This window comes from Poecile atricapillus, chromosome 6 (assembly GCF_030490865.1).
Source record: "Poecile atricapillus isolate bPoeAtr1 chromosome 6, bPoeAtr1.hap1, whole genome shotgun sequence".
Taxonomy (NCBI): domain Eukaryota; kingdom Metazoa; phylum Chordata; class Aves; order Passeriformes; family Paridae; genus Poecile; species Poecile atricapillus.
Window position 1 is genome coordinate 18488511 of NC_081254.1, and position 17275 is coordinate 18505785.

At 42.8% G+C, this 17275-nt stretch overlaps 1 protein-coding gene across 50 annotated transcripts in view; it reads left to right on the forward strand.

Moving 5' to 3' along the window:
* SORBS1 (sorbin and SH3 domain containing 1) overlaps positions 1-17275 on the forward strand; it is a 161081-nt gene that overhangs the window by 135345 nt on the left and 8461 nt on the right. For 28 of the 50 annotated variants that reach the window (XM_058841498.1, XM_058841482.1, XM_058841495.1 and 25 more), the window contains 9 exons: positions 994-1169; positions 5033-5118; positions 6663-6830; positions 8268-8314; positions 9808-9922; positions 10026-10151; positions 11182-11376; positions 13304-14032; positions 15349-15465. In XM_058841498.1, the coding sequence (XP_058697481.1) occupies positions 994-1169; positions 5033-5118; positions 6663-6830; positions 8268-8314; positions 9808-9922; positions 10026-10151; positions 11182-11376; positions 13304-14032; positions 15349-15465 (1759 nt within the window). The remainder of the gene's footprint in view (positions 1-993; positions 1170-5032; positions 5119-6662; positions 6831-8267; positions 8315-9807; positions 9923-10025; positions 10152-11181; positions 11377-13303; positions 14033-15348; positions 15466-17275) is intronic. The other 22 variants (XM_058841506.1, XM_058841509.1, XM_058841510.1 and 19 more) reach the window with 5 other exon arrangements.

Here is a 17275-nt window from a genome sequence, read left to right on the forward strand (position 1 = left end):
TAGCTTTGTGCAAGACTCCATCTTATTCTGAAGAGCCTGGTTGAGCACGAGACCTGGTATCCGATTAGCTTAGCTTTTAGGAAAACAATCTGCCTGATTGCTTAGTAAGTTTTTTGCACCTGGAAAGGCCATTTATACCATGGCATTTTCAGTTATTCTTTTGGAGAGAAAACAGGGAAATCTAGAAATCAGATGTGTGAGCATACTTGTGCTTAAGTTCATGACTAGAAAAGGGATTTGCAATAAATTTCCAGTCTTTAAAAACCTAAGATATTAAAATTGTACTAATTTTAACAGCATTCTATTTATATATATTTATATATATATATATATATATATATTTATATGCATTGTAGACCTAGAGTCCAGGATTTTTTATTCCTTGTAGTAGAAGCCTCTGGCAAAGCTGAACAGAACTGTGTGCATCTGGGAATTTCTCTGGTAATTAGAACAGGATAGAATCCATTGCCCTTTACTATTGCTTCTCTGCACAGGCCCTCACTGATGGGCTTCAGAAACTGCTCGGGGAATCTTGAGCTGTAATGTGTTGACTGGGAGGCTGAGCTGGGTGAGATGACCTCCTGAACAGCTGTGCTTTGTAAGCATTGGACAGGTGTGGCTAGTGTTTAAGGAGAGAGAGCTGGAAGCTGGAAGGTTTTGTGTACTTCCATCTAGCCAATGAATTTCATTGTGTCTGCAGGGAAATCATACATCAGCTCTGTGACTGTTGTTTTATCTGTAAAACAGGAGTGCTTTTCTGCTGCCTGCTTCCCAGGGGACTAAGACTGGAGAGTTCCCTCAAGTGGAGGATGCTTTGGTAGTCCCAAATGCAGAACACTATTGCAATGTATTAATAACCTCTTAATCAGTGCCAGTTGTTAATACACAGTCTATTCTGCATTCACAAGCGCAGTTTTCTCTTACTTAATATGAAGCTCTCAGCAAGAAGGTGTGACCTCCTGGTGTCCCTCTCCTTTTTTTTGTGTATTCTAGCTCCACTTATTCACCCAACTACCATGCAGTGAAGAGAGAGTCAGAGCTAGCTCTGGGGGACCCTGCTGCCTTGGAGAATGAAAGGCAGATTTATAAGAGTGTGCTGGAAGGTGGAGATATCCCATTCCAGGGGCTGAGTGGTCTCAAGCGACCTTCGAGCTCTGCTTCCACAAAAGGTAGGTGGTTAGAACATTAACCTCTTCTCTGTTCTGCACAGTGTCAAAAGCCAGATGATATGGGCAAACTGTTGCAAGGTTTAGAGCCAGTTCAAGCCAGTTGAGATTTATGCTGTCCTTCTTCTTTGCCATCCCCAGTGTTCCCTCCTTTTTTCTCTCAGACCACAATGGCCAAGATTTTTAATGATGCCTTTAACTGATCCAGGTTCCTCTTCTCAAGAAAGACCAGCTCCCTCCATTGGGCACCTCAGCCACAGCCCACACCCTCATGTTCTTCTTTAAGGCTGCTTAGGCTGGCCTTGCTATCCGTCTGCTCCCACTGCCTTGCCATTCTAGAGCCCTTCCCTGCCTTTTCTGTTCTTCCCACAGCAGAATCTCAGCAGGCTACACCAGTCTGCTGGCCTGGCTACCCTGGTGTAGCTGGTGCCCTGTACTCCACAGCCTCCTGCCTGCCAGGGTTGTGCAGAGAATGCACTGACACTGAACCTGCTGACACTGAACCAGCAATTGCTGGCTGAACCAGCTCTGCAGGCTCCAGGAATGCGAGCCAGAAGAGACCAATCTCCTTCTCTTCCCTCCCCCTTGTCTCTCTAAAAGAGACAAGGAAGAGCATGACTCCCATCAGGGAATTGTACTGGGGAATGTATCTCTGAGCCAACTTCAACCTAAAAATGGCTTGAGATGGGGAGAGGACTGGAGAAGGAATGTGCTGGGTTTCTGAGCTGCTATCCCTAAAAATAGTACATCATACCAAAAAGGTCTCTCTGTCTCCATCTTCCAGCTGTTTTTCAGCATTTTGTCAGGCCTGTAGGGCAGGGAGTCAAACTGGATCTGAACAAAAAAATCTGTTCAAACAGTTCCCCAAGCTGCAATTCAACCTGAATGGTTATTTTGACATTTGAATTTGAACTCAAATCGGAAACAGACCTAAAAACTGCAGTCTATGCTGAAACCAGACTGAATCCTGTTGAAAAAAAAAAAAAATGTCCTGATCTGACTCCATGGATTTTAAAGCAACAAGCAACCATGGCCAACCACATTGTCTGAAGGATACTCAGCTTATTCCTAGTATGGGGAATGTCTAAGCAGTCATCTCTTGGGTGAGGTCTGCTGATGTGGTGTGCTTGTGCTAGCACAGTCAGCCTCTGACTGTTTTCTCCCTCCCAGGAATAAAATGTTTGGCAAGCACTGTGGTGAGACCATAGTAGGTGTGATTACAGGCTTGGTGTTAAGCCGTTTTTGCAATGTTAGTGTCTCTGCATTCTTGCTGACACCCTGATCCTGCCCAGAGTTCAGCTGCCCTTTTCCATGGTGCCACAGCTTCCCTGGAAGCTCATGATGCTTAGCACTTTTTAGGAGGATACCTTAAAAGTGCTCCAGATTTGCTTCTGGCCAAGCCTCTCATTTTAGAAACATTAGCAGCACTTTACCTATTCCTGTAAGCGTGGCTTGTTTTGCAGTTTCTTCCTGCTTTTCTTTATGTTTTGGAATTTTGTTTCTTTAAGGTGCATTTTATGAAATCCAAGCATGTTCTTTCTCCTTTCTCAATAGCTTTCTAGCACTTAAGCTAACAGGTTGTATTTATTTTATTCTGCATGCTTACCAGTGGATCGTAAAGGTGGGAATGCTCATATGACTGCACCCTCTTCAGTTAATAGCCGAACCTTTAACGCTAGTCATACCGGTATGTTAGGGCACGCATGTAAACATAAGAAGCCCTTATCAGCTGCCAAAGCCTGCATTACTGAAATCCTCCCTTCTAAATTCAAACCCAAACTAGCAGCTCCAGCTGTTCTTGTGCAGGACCAGACGGGTATCTTGCTGTCTCACGAGAAAGCTCAAAGCTGCGAAAACCTTCGTAGCTCCACTGCCTTGTTTGATAATAAAAAGGCTTTCATGGTAGATATAGGGGAAAGCATAGAAAACATCTTGATGAAGTCAAAGCAAGAGTATGCCGTCAAATCTGGCAGTACCATGAGTCTGCAGGAGTATGGTACCAACTCTAGGAAAGGCTACCTGTTTGCTGCCTCCAGAAAGAGTGGGATGGAGTTCACAACGCTCTATAAGGACATGCACCAGATCAACCGGTCCAGGATCCATTTGGACACAGTCTCCTCCTGCAGCGTGAAGGATATTGCATCTCAGTTTGAGAATGAAGCAAAGGACAGGATGGAGCACAGCCTTAGTCGAGAGGATTCAGAGCAGATTCCCAAAGACACCGTTTCCTCCCGTATCAGTGCCTTTGAGCAGCTGATCCAGAGATCCCGATCAATGCCCTCACTTGACTTTTCCATTGCGCAAAACAAACCTACCACTTCTCTTCAGTCTAAAACTTGTCTGAGTGCTGCATACTCTGCAGAGATTCTTCTGGATTTGTCAAAAGCACACCAAGAAGAGAAGGATGTTGCCAGCTTTGCAGAGAAATCCTCCCGCTCCTGCAGTAATGTGGAGGACACGGCTTCGGATGTCAGTGATGTCATCCCCATGGACACACTTTCAGCTTGCACTGATGAGATAGATCTTCTCTCAAATGCCTCTAATGACAGTGGCAGCAGCAGCAGCAACCTGAATGGGCCTCAGAAGCATAAAATCAACAGATGCAAAGGCACATGCCCAGCTTCCTATACCAGGTTCACTACTATCCGAAGGCATGAACAGCAGCAGGTCTCCAGGAACCCTGACTCCAAAGGGGATGTCTTTGGGGACAGACACATGCTCCCCAGAAATGTGTACCTAATGAGCCCACTCCCATTCCGATTGAAAAAGCCCTTCCAACACAAATCCTGCAGAACTCCACCCCCAGACTGCCTAGCCAGCCTGGCAGTGCCCAGCCCTGAGAACCCAGACGACCCCATACAGCTGCAGGGGAGTGTAGGAAACAAGAGTCACCACTCCCAGCACCAGCTTTGCTCCAGAAGCGGGCCTCTTGCTCCCAGGCGCCTGTCCTCCTTTGACATTGTGGAGAGGCTTAGCTACTTCCCCACCATGGGATCTAGCCGGGATAGCTTCGTGGGCCGGGCTGACACTCCTGACTCCTTAAACAATGGGAACCCTGTTTCATATGCCCTCTACCACAGCCTGGACACAAACAACAACCCGCAAAGTGAACTTGGGACGTACCTAGGAGGTGGTTTTTGTGTTCTTTACCGGTGTCCCTTTATCTGTCTTCTTTCTTCCATTCTCCTCCTCTTTTCTTCCACAACCCTTGCATTTTTACGTCCCACCTTTACATCTTCTGACTCTCTGGTTTTTTTTCCCCTAGTGTGTCTAATGTCCTTTTGCGTGTCTTGTTGAGCAGTTTTGTTCAGGGCTTGTTAACAGCTGCACTTCTGAGAAACGATTTCCGCTGCGTTTCTAATCACATCAGGTTCAGTTTATCTCTCAAGCAGCTCTGGGGATGCAAGAATCTCAACATGAGATATTTCTAGTCCTGTATCATTTACACACATGGGAATTATAAACCAAACCCAGATGATTTGCTTTAAGGAGTAGTTTCTCAAGGTCTAGTTGTGTGTGTGTGTGAGCATGTGTGTGTGTATTAAACTTTTCTCAACAGTAAAATGCCAAATCATACTTTGATGGCAGTGAATCTTTTCTTCACAAAGTCCTTCTATGTCTTTACTCTTTCCTGTATCATTATTTTCTCCCCGTTCTTGGATCTTTGTTCACATGTACAGCCCAAAAGGGAAAAAAATGAAAATGGATAAATTATCAACATCTGATTGGCAATTTGGTCAATGGCAATTGAGAATTCTTACTGTCATAATGGAAACAAATTGTTTAAAAATATTTATTTTTTTCCTTTCTGGTTATGCTAGATAAATCCATGTGTATTATAACTTCCTTATGTTGTTTTAAAGTAGATTCAGAATCACCAAGGCATTTTGCACCAGTTGATTACATGGAAACTCCAGAAGAAATTCTCCGCAGGCGGCATGATGATAAAGAGGTAATGCCCTCCTTTATGGCCTTATAACAGTAGTAGCAGTTCCACATACAAGAAATACTGTATTCAGCCTTATATAAGAACAGCTTTCATGTCCCTGGCTATGTGTCCTGGAAGTTAGAGTAACAAGCAGTAACTGGTATTTTTTACTTTCAATACTCTCTGCCACTGATACAGCCACTGCTGTATAATGTGTGTGGTCTAGTTCAGCTTGTTTCAAATAAACCTGATAGTTCTTATCAATTGCAAAAAATTACAAATAGGGGCTTTAAGTAATATAAAAAGGTTGGAAATGTATGTGAGAAGTGCTACAACACCCTAGTACTTGCAGAAAAAGATTGGAAATCTATAATTGTTTTTCATGCAAGCCACTTGAGTCAGTATTAATCAAACTGGTGAAAACACTATTTTTCCTGTGGGTGTCCTCAAGTTTCAAACAGTGAGTGTAAGATATTTTAAGCTATCAGAAAGTGGTAAGTTTTCCCCCAGTGCAAACTAGAATTCTTTATGGTGTCTGAAGTTGTTGTTAACAGAATGTAACAGTCCTTTTTGAAATGTCTGGATAACAGTGGGACAAGCTGAAATAATAGGAAAGCCACATGGTCTTTTCAGCATTGAGTGTATTCAAGCTGAGTTATAGAAGTTGTAAAGTGCTTGCTTTCCTGGAAGATGGAATTAATTTCCCCTGCCTGGGGGGGAAAAAAAGTTCTGCTTTTTGCATTAACTTTCTGAGTTCAGATAATGTTTATATGTGCTTTGAAATACAGCAAAATCTTCTCTTAATTCCTATGTGAAAAATGTTTTTTTGCTGTCTTCTCCTGCGAAATTTAGTAATTCCCCTGCTTCCAAAATCCAGCAGGAAAACTCCCATAAGATCAAAACCTGAATTCAGTAAGACCTTCTGGGTTCAAAGGAGTTAGAGCACAGCTGAACTCTTCGGCCTGTATGTGGACAAATCCTTCTGCACAATACACAAGAATGTGTGTTTTGATTTTATGTGCCAGAGACTTTAGAAATCAAAAATAATTCTTAGGTGTTTATTTACTTTATTTTACAAAGTGTGTTACATGAGCCCAAAAGAAGTATGGGGGAATCTGAATGTGGTTAGGCACTCTCCTAGGCTTCTTGCAAGGCGTAGGAGAATTTGGTGTCTCGGAAGGCAATGGGGCTGTTTCAAGTCTCTTGGAAGTCAGTGAGAGTTACTTTTTGGTTGAAGGGGGTTTGGATCAGGTCTCTGCATTATCAGCAATCTTCTTAGAAGCTCCTAAGAACTGCCCAAAACTTAGAAAAACTCCTCATTGACTTCCATCAACTTTGGATCAGATCCTGGGTATGAGCTAGATTTCAGTTATGCTGTAATGATGATGTACCTTCTGTGTTTGTGAAATAAAAGAGTATTGTTTATTTAGTAGAAACAATATTTGATACTGAACTGTAAAGCCCCAGCTATTTGCAGGGACCTCAGGAATCTTAAGTCACATTTATGGCAGTTTTTGAATGCCTTTAACTAGATTATTTATTGCCCATTTTATGCAATTTTATGGCAGAAACTTTTAGAGGACCAGAGACGGCTTAAACGTGAGCAAGAAGAAGCTGATATTGCCGCTAGAAGGCACACAGGGGTTATTCCAACGCACCATCAGTTTATCACTAATGAACGATTTGGGGACCTCCTAAATGTAGACGATACAGCAAAGAGGAAATCTGGGTCAGAGGTCTGTTTTAGTTACCTCAGTCTGCTGCTTGACCCAAAGCAATAATTGCCTCTCACAATGTTGTGCTTAAGGCCGACATTAGCTCTTCAGAGAATGTTGTTTGCTGTTTTTTTTTTCCACCTTCCCCTTTCCCATTCTGGCTTCATTTAGATCTGCTTTGGCGTTTATGCCTGGTAAATTAATTGATATCCCTATACCAAGCTGCATATATTAAAGCATGCCTGCTGAGAATTGCTGGTGCACACCTGTGATGCATGCCTTTAAATATCAGCTACTTAGTCAATCAAAGGTGTTCTACATCTTTTGCATCATATTGCTACATTGCCTTCTTGTCTGTGCCTTATGCTTAGAAACTTCATGTCTTGTTGATCCTGGCCATGCGGCTGTCACATAGATTTTTTTAGAAATACATTATTTCTTATCTTGAAATTTGCTTAATGCGCTTTAGAAACAATCAGAAAAAAGTCTCAGCATGTTTCACTGCGTACAGCCTGGTTGGACTCTGAAAGAGACAAAGGAGGAGGAACATATTTTTTTCCATGAGCCTAAGGCACTTTTCTGAAAGGCTGGATGTTGTGTCCAGGTGTTATGGCCAAATGCCTTTCCTGCCTCATGTGGATTTCTGCTGGGCTCTTGACAGTAGCTCTGTTTCCCCAGAGGTGCTGCACTGCAGTGGTGGGTGAGGTGCTCAACATGTGGATGGAGTTCATCTGTCTGCCCTTTAGTTTCAAATGCTCTGGAGTCTGATCGATGTGACTGTTTTGTATTTCATGCTCTATTATCAAAATGACTTTAAAATTGTCTGAATATTTTGTGGTCATTAGAAAATCTCCCAAGTAAACCTTTAGAGCCTAGTCCTGCTGTCAACGTCCATTTTGGCTCTTTAGCCACTGAAGACTTGTTAAACGTCCTTAATATATTCATATTTCCTCTTCACCTTTGTCTCTTTCCTACCAATTGATACAGAGTACATGGGTCACAGTGCAGTATTCAGCAGGGGCAGGTAATAATCAATAAGAACCATATCAAATAATATCCTACTGTTTTTCCCAGCTATCACATTTTGCTTTTCCGTTTAAATGCCAAGAGAAATTTGGTCCTGGAGCCCCAGTAACTGTAGTTACTGGAGCAGCTTTCATTCTTCAGGTTTAGTCACATTTAAAAGTTGACTGCTGTTAAATCCATTTCCTGTAGAGCTCCTAATTACTGCTATACCAGAAGTTGGCACTTTGTGTCCTGGTGAGAGATGCCCATCCAGCATATTTGGACTGTAATACCAGTTGCACGCAAGCTTGTAGCAGAATACCTGCATTCAATTTCCTCCCCATGCTAACCTTAGCTGTAGAAGAGTTTGGGTGATTTTCCTCAGAAGTGGGTTGAAAACTTAATTATTATTTTAATGTATTGATTTTTTTTATTATTTTTTTTAATCTCTAGATGAGACCTGCTAGAGCCAAGTTTGACTTTAAAGCACAGACACTAAAGTGAGTACAGCTTGTTGCTTCTACCTGGAGTGTTCCTCCTCGGCCTTTTCCCCTAGGATGCAGCATTTTTGAAGTGTCATGGAATTTGATTTATGTTTTAGGGTATCTTTCCAATTCTCAAAGTAAAGTCCATAGTAAGGCAGGGAAAAGTAATATGAACCTTGCAGGTCATAACATGTAAAGGACCTTTAAGAAAATGTCTTCTTTCTTAGTGCATCTCTATCCCACATGATTTTTAGGACAAACCTGCATTCTTTACTGCAACAAGTAAGTGCTCTGCTCTGAGGATGGGTGGGACCACAGGAGAGGAACATCCTTTTCACTGTGCAAATGATAGACCATGGGCAGAAGTTTAACAGATGCCATCATCATTTTAAGCCCACATTTAAGCATGTGGGTCTCTGACTTGGCATTTTCTTGATTCAGGACGTGGAAGTGTGCAGAGTAGTCACTGCTCTCCTGGCATCTATGGATACATCAGCGGATGTTTCAGATGTCACTGTTGTATCTCCAGGCCCTGTTGTGGTCATTTGGGTGAATCCCATAGCACTATTTGGTTTTTTTAGGGAAGACTGCTGTGCAGAGAAGGCCTGGAAGGCCCCTCAGCATGAGCTTGGAGAAGCTCTCATTTTAACATTTGTAGGGAGGGAAGAAGGAAGAACAGAATTCAGTGAAGGACCTGCTGGTTTTGTCTCATGAGCTAATGTCCCGACAGTATTTTTATATGTTTTATAGGTGATTATTTGTAATAACTTAAATAGCATCTCCCCAGCACCTATAGTAAAACTGAGGCAGATTAGTGTATCTGTTGTGTCCCTTGAGTAGAACATACCAGGGTGCCGGATAAATGTAAAAATCATCTTAGAAAAGGCTGTGTTGTTTATTTTCCTCTGGGGACCCAAATAGTAAGTTTATGAGCCTAGTACAAGCTGGCCACAGTTCTTCAAGCTACAGGCTTTAATAATTTTAGCACTGAAGCCTGTGGATTGAAATTCCAATTTTTAGCCCAGTTGAGGTCAGTGATTGCACAACCACAGGCTGATCGTCAGTGTAATCATTGCAAGATCAACTTCACCATGTGAGTATGTTAATCTAATCAGCAAACTAGCTCAGATTAAAATCATGTGTCTCTTTGGAAGGCGCTTGTGACAGGACTGTTTCTAAACAGGAATTGAGTACTACTCATTATATCCAACATGGAAAGTAGCCAGTGTCGTATTTGGCTTGAGCTTTACCCCATTGCTTCTGGAGAGTATGTGGTTATCAGACCCCTCAAAGGCCAACTTTTTTGACAGAGTGCCCAAAGAACAAGCGAAGTTGCACATCACAATATGAATAGAGTAATCCTCAACATTTAGCTTGTGCTTTGGGTGGAGCATGATGGGTATCAACATGCTGATGCACACCTTGGTACCTTGGGATTGCTGGACAGAAAAAAAACACATCTGTTCTCCTCCAGTGATGTTCTGATGGAGTGCTTGTGTTGTTAACAGGGAACTTCCTCTGCAAAAAGGAGATATTGTTTACATTTACAAGCAGATTGACCAGAACTGGTTTGAAGGTGAACACCATGGCAGAGTTGGCATCTTCCCACGATCATACATAGAGGTAGCTGCTTTCCTTGCAGGTGTTCTCTTTGTCCACTCCCTTTCTGCCAGAGACCAGTTTATGGGCTTCGTGTATGAGATCTGATTCTGTTTGTTCATTGTAGCTCCTTCCACCAGCTGAGAAGGCTCAACCAAAAAAGCCATTACCATTGCAAGTATTGGAATATGGAGATGCTATTGCTAAGTTCAATTTCAATGGGGATACTCAAGTGGAAATGTCCTTCAGAAAGGTAGGACTTCTGTGTTGATAAATTGATCCAGACATGATGATGTTTTTTAGCACTGGTAACTTGCAATTTCCAAATGAAAGCTCCAATAAAATGAGCTCTGTATTCAGGAAGGATTCCTCCTCATCACCCATGTTTTTATCCACAGTCATTAAACTGCATTGCGGTTTTTGTTGGAGGTAGGCTAAATCAAGAAGTGTCAATAGTTTCCTTAGGTGGAACTGAGAAGATACTTTCTACACAAGTGCTGGAAACCTGTCTCTTCCAGGCAAATTAGATACTTGGTGACAGGTCTTTCCAGGCTGATTAGATTCAGTGGAGGCTCACACAGTTACATTGTAATGGTGATTTAGAAAAGAAGGAAACTGGATTCGCCTTCCCCATGCTGCAAGCCAAATCATTGAGCAGGCCAGGTTCTGTGGTATTGAAGTGACTGGTTAGACCTGACTGCAGTGAAGGTATGGGAAAGGGTTGTGTAATGGCTGTTCAGAGCAAAGTCAGTCACATTTAGATTAAGTAGCAGAATTTCTCCATCTTGACCAGCCTTCTGTTTTGACGCTCAGATTAGATCTTCTCTGCCTTCTCTTTTAATTATATATGATGGTGAGGTTTGCCGTGTATATTAAGGATCTGGAAATCACTTTGTCAGCAAAACTGGAGAGCCCATAGAGAGACCTAGATTAAACTGCAGACCTGTGCATACTTTCTGTACATCTCATATGCCTGAGAGTCTCATGGCCAGCCTGAAACTGCTGATTCCCATTTTTAACTGTCTTTAGCAAGTAAGGTCTTGAAAATGTGAGCATAATTGAGTCTGCAGACAGACCAAGTCAGCACCAGAAGGTCTACAATTTTTTTCTTTCTCTGAACTGAAAAATGTAATTCCCACCCAGAGTTTAGGGTTAGAATAATTGGAAATAGGCTGAAAACTACCAATTATTTTAGGTCAGCTGCACCAAGATTGAAAATGTAATCTGCTTTGGAATGATGAAACATGTTAAAACCAGAACTACATTGCTATTCCTTCCCACAGGGTGAAAGGATCACGTTGATTCGACGAGTGGATGAGAACTGGTATGAAGGAAGAATCTCTGGCACCAGTCGCCAAGGCATCTTTCCCGTCACTTACGTGGAGGTGCTCAAACGGCCAGTGGTCAAGAATGCCATTGACTATCCTGACCCACCAGTGTCCCTCTCCCCCAGCCGCAGCATGACAGCTTCACCACAGGTACTGGGACTAGATGCAGCCAGGTTCAGCACCTTGCAAAACAGAGGGATATTGCCATTCTTGTGCAAGAAGCAATAGCTGAAAGAAAGCTGTATTTAAGACAAGAATTTTGTGCCATAAAGCCACGTGCTCCCTGCAGTAAGCTTCAACTGCAGGAAAAGGTTCTTTCATTTACCAGAAAGGTTAATGAACGGATCATTTGGGGATTTGGAGACTCAGCTTTTTATCTCTGATATGTAGCTTGAATCCATACCAGGTTGAAAGGGCTGCAGTTCACAGCTGTTTGATTAAATTTCACTGCCAGAGATGGAATGAATTAGTGATCCAGCTTCTCCTGATTATGTGTTTACTCTTCACGCACCTTTACTGTGATGAGGGGAATTTTATATTATGACAATTAGAAGTGCCATAGTCTGTAAGGTTTTAAGAAGTTCTGTAGTTTGTGAGGGTCATTATATTGATCCCAGTCAGCTTGAATTAAGCTGTATACTTGCCCCTGTAGGATCTTACTCATGACCAAGGTTTTTGGAGACAGGGTCAGGAGAACACCTTGTTGTATTACTTGGAGCTACTGCTAAATGAACTCAGGTTTTGAGAGCAGGTCAGTCTGGGATCTTCCTTGAATATTAAATTCACTATAAATCATACTGCAGTTCAAAGCAGAAATCAAAATGGCAGCAGGTGACATTATATGGGGATCCCAGTTTGCCATGGCAAACTTATCAGGGACATAGTGAGTCTCTAAATCCCTTTGTTTCACTCCCGTCCTGCAAATACTCATGCCAGAGGAAGGTCAGCATACATGTCTGGGTCATGGCCATCACCAAGGTTCTGGTACATCTCCTTCTCAGCCATAGGATCAAAACAAAGTCAAGACTACAAGAAACATATGTGGAGAATTGGGATTGGGAGGAAAGGATATGTGGTACAGAAAGGACAGGAAAAAAGATGCCATGACTCATGCCTGTTGTCTGTCTGGATCTTTCCTAAAAAGAGTGTTTTTAGTTTTAGCTACTGTGTAAAAAGAAAAGGAAAAACTTGTTGCTTGTTTGGGATTCTCAGTCAAAGTGGACATTCAACTGAGCTTTTCTGTGAGCTTGGCAACCTCTCCATAGCTCTGGCCTATCTTTCACAAGCTCCTTGCAAGCTTCTCCCTTTGATGGGAGGGATCATATCCACCTATTTTTAGTTTCCTTTCCTATTCTTTTGAGTTCTCCCCTACAAAGTCAGTATTTCCCTTAGTTTTTTGCCTGGCTTGGCTGAGAGCTGAGAAACAGTCTGACCAGTGCTAATGTAGGTGTTCTTACTGATGCTGCTGGTGATAAAAGCTAAGGGCAGGACCTGGTAGTGTGTTCTGCCCTTATAAACACAGGACCTATTTTAGTGACCTGAAGAGCAAATAGCCACAGCTGGCTTTTTTGATCCCTTTCTCCTGTGCAGCTTCTGCAGTGCATATTTCCTGAGGAACAGGCATTGCTTATGCTAGAGTTGGATGTAGTCAAAGTTCATTGCAGCAGTGAATTCTGGCTGGATCCACAGTGTGAGTTGTTGGGGCCCTAGCTATTGCTGCCAAGGCAGTCAAATGCTGCATTCTGCCATCTTGGCGGTGCCTTCAGCTGCCCCTGAGGAACTTAGGGCTTATGGTATGAAGTCAGAGGCCACAAGGTGTTTTGTGTCTGGGATCCTGGCAAAGGCTGGAGAAGGATATTAACAGCGCAGATACAGGCCAGACTCTGTGATTGGAGTAGCTGTGGACAGCATGTTCTCCAACACAGTGCACCATGCGTAGAAAACTTGTGCATGTGGTCACAGATCTGCTTCTCTCCACACTTGCCCTTTCTCTTTTTACTTTTGCTTGGTTTTGTATTTCCTTTATTATTTTTTGTTCATTTCTTTCTTTTTCTCTCCTGCTTTTGTCTCCTTCAAGTCTCCCAGCTCTGAGCTGCTCCATACTCCAACTCCTCCGCCTTTGCCTTTTGCGCGCCGCGCTTTGTCTCCAGAGGTGCAGGCGGTCACATCCGAGTGGATTGCTCTGACCGTGGGAGTGTCTCCCAGCACCACTCCTGCCATAACTCCTCCATTGCCTCCTCCGCCTGAAGCCTCCCTCTCTCACACTGACTATCTCTCGCCTTCTGCTGCAGCCAGCCCTTCCCCCACAGTCAGCCTCCACCATTCTCATCTCTCTGGCTCCTCGACTCCCAGGTCCACTAAATCCCCATTGCCCTCTTCCTCATCCAGACCTCAATCCTCTGCCCGCAGTTTCTACCAGGCCACTCCACAAAATGAAGAAAAGTTTGTTGACTCCCCTTCTCCCAGCGTGACTTACTCTAACTCCTCTCGCTGGGCAGTGGAGAGCCCCGAAAGCATCCTCGCAGAGCAGCGTGACACCACTGCCAGCCCAGCCTGGCTCCAAAAGACAGGAGAGGGCAGCAGCCACCCTGAGCAGAGTGCTCATGCTGTCCCCAAGATCTCTGTTGAGCGCTGCCTGAAACCATCCCAGCTAGACATGCGTGCCAGCCCAGAAAGGAGACCTGTGGGTTCCTCTGAGGACAACCAGTTGTGTCAGGAGCTAATGGCTATTGTTCAGGGAGGTAAAACAGAGAAAAGAGACATGAGGAAAGGTGATACGGGAAAGTTTCAAAGCGGGGAAAAGAAGGTACTTCTGCATGTGTGTGTGCTGCTCTGAACCGCTGATTTTTGTTTAACTGGTGGGTTGAGGTTTGTGCTGCTCTGCTGGCAAAGCAGAGCCAGTGGTTGCCACATGTCATTTTGATGATCCTAAGACATTTTTTAGGGGGTCACCAGTGGCATTCACTCAATAGCAGATCAAAAGGTTTTGGAAGAGGGCTCAAGAGCAGTGCAGGGAATATTATTTTAGAATAGATAACACAGGACTGACACAATCAGTCATATATAATGAGGTGATTATCCCAGATAGTTGCTATTACCAGATGTGTCAGATGAAAGCATCACACAGGCCCACTCTGTAATTACCTGCAGAATACAGGCAATTTCTTGCTAATCAGAGATTTTACAGTGTGCAGTGAATCATTTCTGGTTATAGAATTTGTTTGTTTTTCCTAAAGCCAAGGACCAAAAAGCATTTTAAACATAAGCCAGGCTCCTAGAATCACAAAAGGTGTCCCCTGTTGATCCTGGAGCCTATGTGGTTTAGTGAACCTTAGTCTGGGATGTGCATGACTAAGGGAGTCTTGATTGTTGTCTGTGTATTGAGAGGAAGTTACTACCTTTGCATTTCTAAAATGGTATGAAAGGCTCTAGCCACAAATGAGAATTGTGATTGTGGCTAATTGTGGGCTAGTGATGCTTTCCCCTAAGAGTTTTTAGCTATATGTAGCTGTATGTTCCAATTAAGGGAAACACAGAGGGAACTCTCCAGTAGCTTCTACCACATATCTTCAGCCCTCAGTCTTTGTGTAGGATATACGCTTTTCTTTGCAGCTCTCTGTTGCCTTGGGGCCTGTTGTGGGGTACAGCCAGCCCAATTATATTACAGTACCCCAATGAGTGTAGGTTTGGAGAATTTGAAATCATAGAATTCTAAATACTGTCTTGGATGCACTGCAATAGCCTCCATGACATACCCTATCTAGCCAACATTAAATAATGAGAAACCAGGGTTTCCAAGATGACATGTTTCACACTGGGAAAACTTATGACAAATAATTTGATTTCTGCTTGAATCATAACTAGAACTCTACTGGGAGCTGTGTCAAACCTGTACTGTTTACCATCCAGATATATTTTACTAGCATTTTTTAACCTGCATGTTTAAAACAGAGTGAGATGGTCAGCTCAGACAAACCAACTGGAAACTGCACTTGTCCTTGCATGGAGTTACTGTTGCTGTGTGTGCTTCAAATTTACTAGATAGTAAATGCTCTTATCACTAGCAGTGGTTGTGATAAGAGAGTATGTGCCAAGCTGACCAATTTTTCTTTTCTTCAAAAGACTGCAGACTCAAAAGTATTCTCTTCATCTACTCCTCTCTCTTCCTCTACCCTCTCTTCCTCTACTGTCACAACACAGCCACCTCCCAGACTTACACGCAGAGTCAATAAGCCACAGGTAATCATCTTTGCTGATTACTCTTCCATTACTTAGAGCTGTTTCCATGCCATGCCATTGTTTTGTCATGTGCTTATTTAGCCACTCATTGATTACACAGGTGAGATAATTTTCCTCTAATTCAGAATTTTTATTAAAAAAAAAAATTCTTTCCAGGCTGTGCAGAAGGGCTGGTATGGGCAAAATCTTCAGCTGCTGAAAATCTACATAGATCAAGTCCAGATTTCTGCTTGTTTGTACCAGCTGAGGATCTGTTTATCAGCTCCTCCAAAAGATTAACTCAGGGCTTACTTAGTTCTGACCTTGAGCTCCTACAACTTGATTGCATGATAAGGCAGCGTTGGTGGGCTTCTTAGTAGGAATGGTGTAGCGTAAGAAAATTTGGTTCAGGTATTGTTTAACCACCTAAGATCAGAATTTAAGGTTTGAGCATCTCAGAGCTGGGGATAAGGCATACCCAACTTGGTATCCACAATGCTAGGGGTCTGCTCTGATCTTCTCTGGTAGGATTCAGAGGTTCTAAGCGGTATTGCTGAGAGCTACAAACGTTTTTAAAGAGGAATGCAGTAAGATCTGTGCAGCATGGCTCAGCCTCAGCACTGTCTGGGGTGCCCAAAGTCTGGGAATGAGCAGTGCTTGCATCAGTGCCTCATCGGTCCTTCAAGGCAACTTCCACAAGATGGCAATATTTGAAACAGAAAGTTCACAATTAGCAAAAACTGGATTGAGTTTGTAATGATGGGTATTGGGGCAGCAATCTTTGGCAAGTTGCTCCTGCAGGATGAATGTGGGAAATAGTTGCCAATATTACTTACTTTCCTGATTAGATTAAGAGAGAGAGACAGCTAAAACCCTGAAATTTTCCTGTTTACTCATTTTCTTCCACCTGAGGCTTACACAACCTTTTACTGAACAACCACCTCCAGCTTCCCTTTCACTTTCAATATCTGAGTCCAATAGAATACATATTCTGCTTCATGTTAAAAATCTATAGAAGTTTTCTGTGTTGGCCTTTCTTCTGAGTTCTGATCTGCTTGGCCTGCTGGTGCTTGCACTGGATATATGTGATCCAAAAGAGCAGGAGCAAAGAGCCATACTTAGACAAAAATGTTTCTCTCCAGTGATGATTAGCACACAGGTCTATTTTGGGTGCTCCACCCTGTGGCCTTTCTTTGGAGTCAAAGTCAAGCCAATATTTATATTTTATATGGCTTGACAATCAGAGCATTGTCAGTGTGACATTAGCAGTAGTCTTGACCTCCTTTTCAGCTCTGGGTCTACAGTTGTTTAGTGAGCAGGAGTGTAATTTATATGTGCAAATGGCTTCTCATTATCTGTGCGATCCATACAGAGGCTGATGTTTTCAGCAGACCTTCAGATAATATCCTGGAGGCTTTTCAAAAATCTGCACCTCTCAACTAATTTTAATCAAATGAGAAAAGCACTTAGCAGACATGGAAATGAGTCATTACTTTTGGGTTTTCCTTCTATTAGTGTCCATCCCTGGTGTTTGAGGTACTTAATGATTTTGAATTTTAGTTTTCTTTCTCATTATGGATAACCTCTCCAGTTATGAAATTCTGACCCAGGGTTATGTGCAAGTTAAAGACCCTTTGGTATAGGACTGGTGTAAGGACTGTGTTCTTATCTGTTACGTTAAGTAAAAATATTAATTGCATTGGCTCTTTAAACTGTTCTGAAGTTCCCTTTTGTTTGCTCTCACAGTCCAAACTAGAAAAAAAAAAAAATTACCTCACAGCATGTGAAGGTATTTAAAGTATAATTTACAGATAACTTGTTTCAGTATTCT